The sequence below is a fragment of the Apaloderma vittatum genome, unplaced genomic scaffold, assembly GCF_000703405.1.
Source record: "Apaloderma vittatum isolate BGI_N311 unplaced genomic scaffold, ASM70340v1 scaffold44022, whole genome shotgun sequence".
Taxonomy (NCBI): Eukaryota; Metazoa; Chordata; class Aves; order Trogoniformes; family Trogonidae; genus Apaloderma; species Apaloderma vittatum.
In genome coordinates, this window is record NW_009704927.1 from 2,472 (window position 1) to 4,471 (window position 2,000).

The 2,000-nt window shown below is 49.9% G+C and overlaps 1 protein-coding gene across 1 annotated transcript in view; it reads right to left on the bottom strand.

The window, feature by feature from the left end:
- Positions 1 to 376: 376 nt before the first annotated feature.
- TCEB3 (transcription elongation factor B (SIII), polypeptide 3 (110kDa, elongin A)) overlaps positions 377 to 2,000 on the bottom strand; it is a gene marked incomplete at its 5' end in the record, with an annotated part of 7,496 nt that continues 5,872 nt past the window's right edge. The window contains 3 exons of the mRNA XM_009865204.1: positions 377 to 628; positions 1,211 to 1,362; positions 1,659 to 1,770. Coding sequence (XP_009863506.1) covers positions 567 to 628; positions 1,211 to 1,362; positions 1,659 to 1,770 — 326 coding nt within the window. The remainder of the gene's footprint in view (positions 629 to 1,210; positions 1,363 to 1,658; positions 1,771 to 2,000) is intronic.

Sequence of the window (2,000 nt, forward strand, 5' to 3'; positions counted from 1 at the left end):
CACCGCTCCGACCTGTCCCTGGGTGGGACTTTGGGTCCAGCAGGTACCAGATCTCGAGGAAAGGCTCCTGTGATACCCAGCGCCTACTCAGACAGATGGACTCCTGCCAGCTCCAGTCACAGAGAGGCTGGCCCTTGCACTGGATTGGGGGTGGGGAAGACTGGGAGCAACATAAATAATACTAGTGGGAGAGGGAGGCAAAATATTAATTAAAACCATTTTATAATTTATTAAGAGGTTAAATAGTAAATAGTCTCTGGATCTTCCACTCTCAGCAGGTGCCAAGACTTCACATTTTCTTGTGTCGGGAGATTCTGTACACCCTTCTTTTGACAGATGACCAACCAGAAACAGGATGTTAAGGGCAGGGGGAAAAGAGCGGGGCTTGACACTGAGAAAGGGACCAGAATAAAAGATAAAATACTGTGCTGTCGTCTTGTGCAGATCAAAGCTTCTCCCGGCAGCTGCAAGCCTCCAAAGAGTTCAAAGAAAAGGGCTGTTTGGGTACCTTCTCCCCCTTCAGTGCTACTCCCCAAGAGGAAAAGTCCCAGATCTGCACTGCAAACTTATCTCCGAGAGAACCTGTTTCTGAAAGCTTTGATAGTCTTTGCCATCATGGGTGCAATTTCTGCAACAGAGAAAGAAAAGAAAAAAAAAACAAATCAACCCAAAACCCCTATGCATTAAAGCAGCAGTCACAGACTGGGAGAGCAGAGAGCAATCGGAGCTGATGCTCTGGGAAGTCAGACACAAGGCAGGGGTGAGCGTGTGCTCTCGATCAGGGCCTGTTATATCCTCAGGTCACAGACTGAGGAGAGCCCACTCTGCTTTGTGCACTGCAACAACACAGATCTCTGGTTACACTCTCCCCGCCTCCCCTCCAAGAGAGCTGCACTACAATTTCATTGTTCTCAACAGCTGGACAGACCCAGAAGGACAGCAGGAGGAGACAGGCAGGGTTTCTGCCTCACTAGTACCGTTAGGACAGGCTGATAGTCAGCACGGAGCAGGCAGGTGAATCGGATGTTTCGCTATGTTTTTTCTTGTGCAAGAAGTCTGAAGAGACTTTATCACCCTCTCCTTGTGGAGAGTAGAGAGGCCACCAACATCAATCCTCCTGCATAGGCTGGATTTCTCTTACAGCAGGTTCGTGCATTTGTAAAGGAGGAGCTCTAGGAAACCACAGGGATGTTCCGTGCTCTGTACTTACTCTTCACTGGTGGTTTCCTGGGGTCATAGGAGGAGAAGGTGCTACCTGAAGATGGGACAGAATGGGCACTGCTGGTGCTGGGCCCATCATAGGACTGCTCTTCACTCACACGAGCGTGGCTTTTGCTAGATGTGTACAGGACTGGTTTTATTCTGAAACAGACGGGACAGACATTTCAGTAAAGGAGTCACTGCGGTGTGATGCTGTTCTTCAGACACAAACCACATTTGTTAACGGCAGCATCACTGATGCCACATGGAACGAGCGATAAGCAGTATCTCCACACTTCCCAGCAAGACAGAGACTATTAGAGTGACAAGTTTCACTACAAAAAGGCCTTCGGACACACAGCGTGCTTTCCTGCCAAGATGCAGAGCTTCAGGAGAAGCTGGCAGGAGCCCGTAAGAAAAGAGGCCCTGAACAGCAAGTCCTACTGAGAAACACTCACTTGGTCTTCGCTGGCAGAAGAGGTCCTCCAGTTCCAAACTTCTCCTGTCTCCTTCGTACATCCCGAGGGGGCTTTGCCGCAGAGTTCACAAAAGCCATTTTGGCCACTCTACCTGTAGGAGGCCAGAGGGAAACACTGCTCAGATCCAGCTTATTATAAAGGAGGCTCCTCAGTGCTTGTCTTACTACAGCAAGCTCCAACCACCTCTCCCCAGTCCATCCATTCCAAACCTCGGGTGACAGCCTCCTCCCTAAGGTCTGAACCTCTTGCAGCCACGACACGGGCCGTGAGAAATCAGGCTGATCAGGTCAGTAGTTCTCATTATGTTTGCCAAAAGAGCAG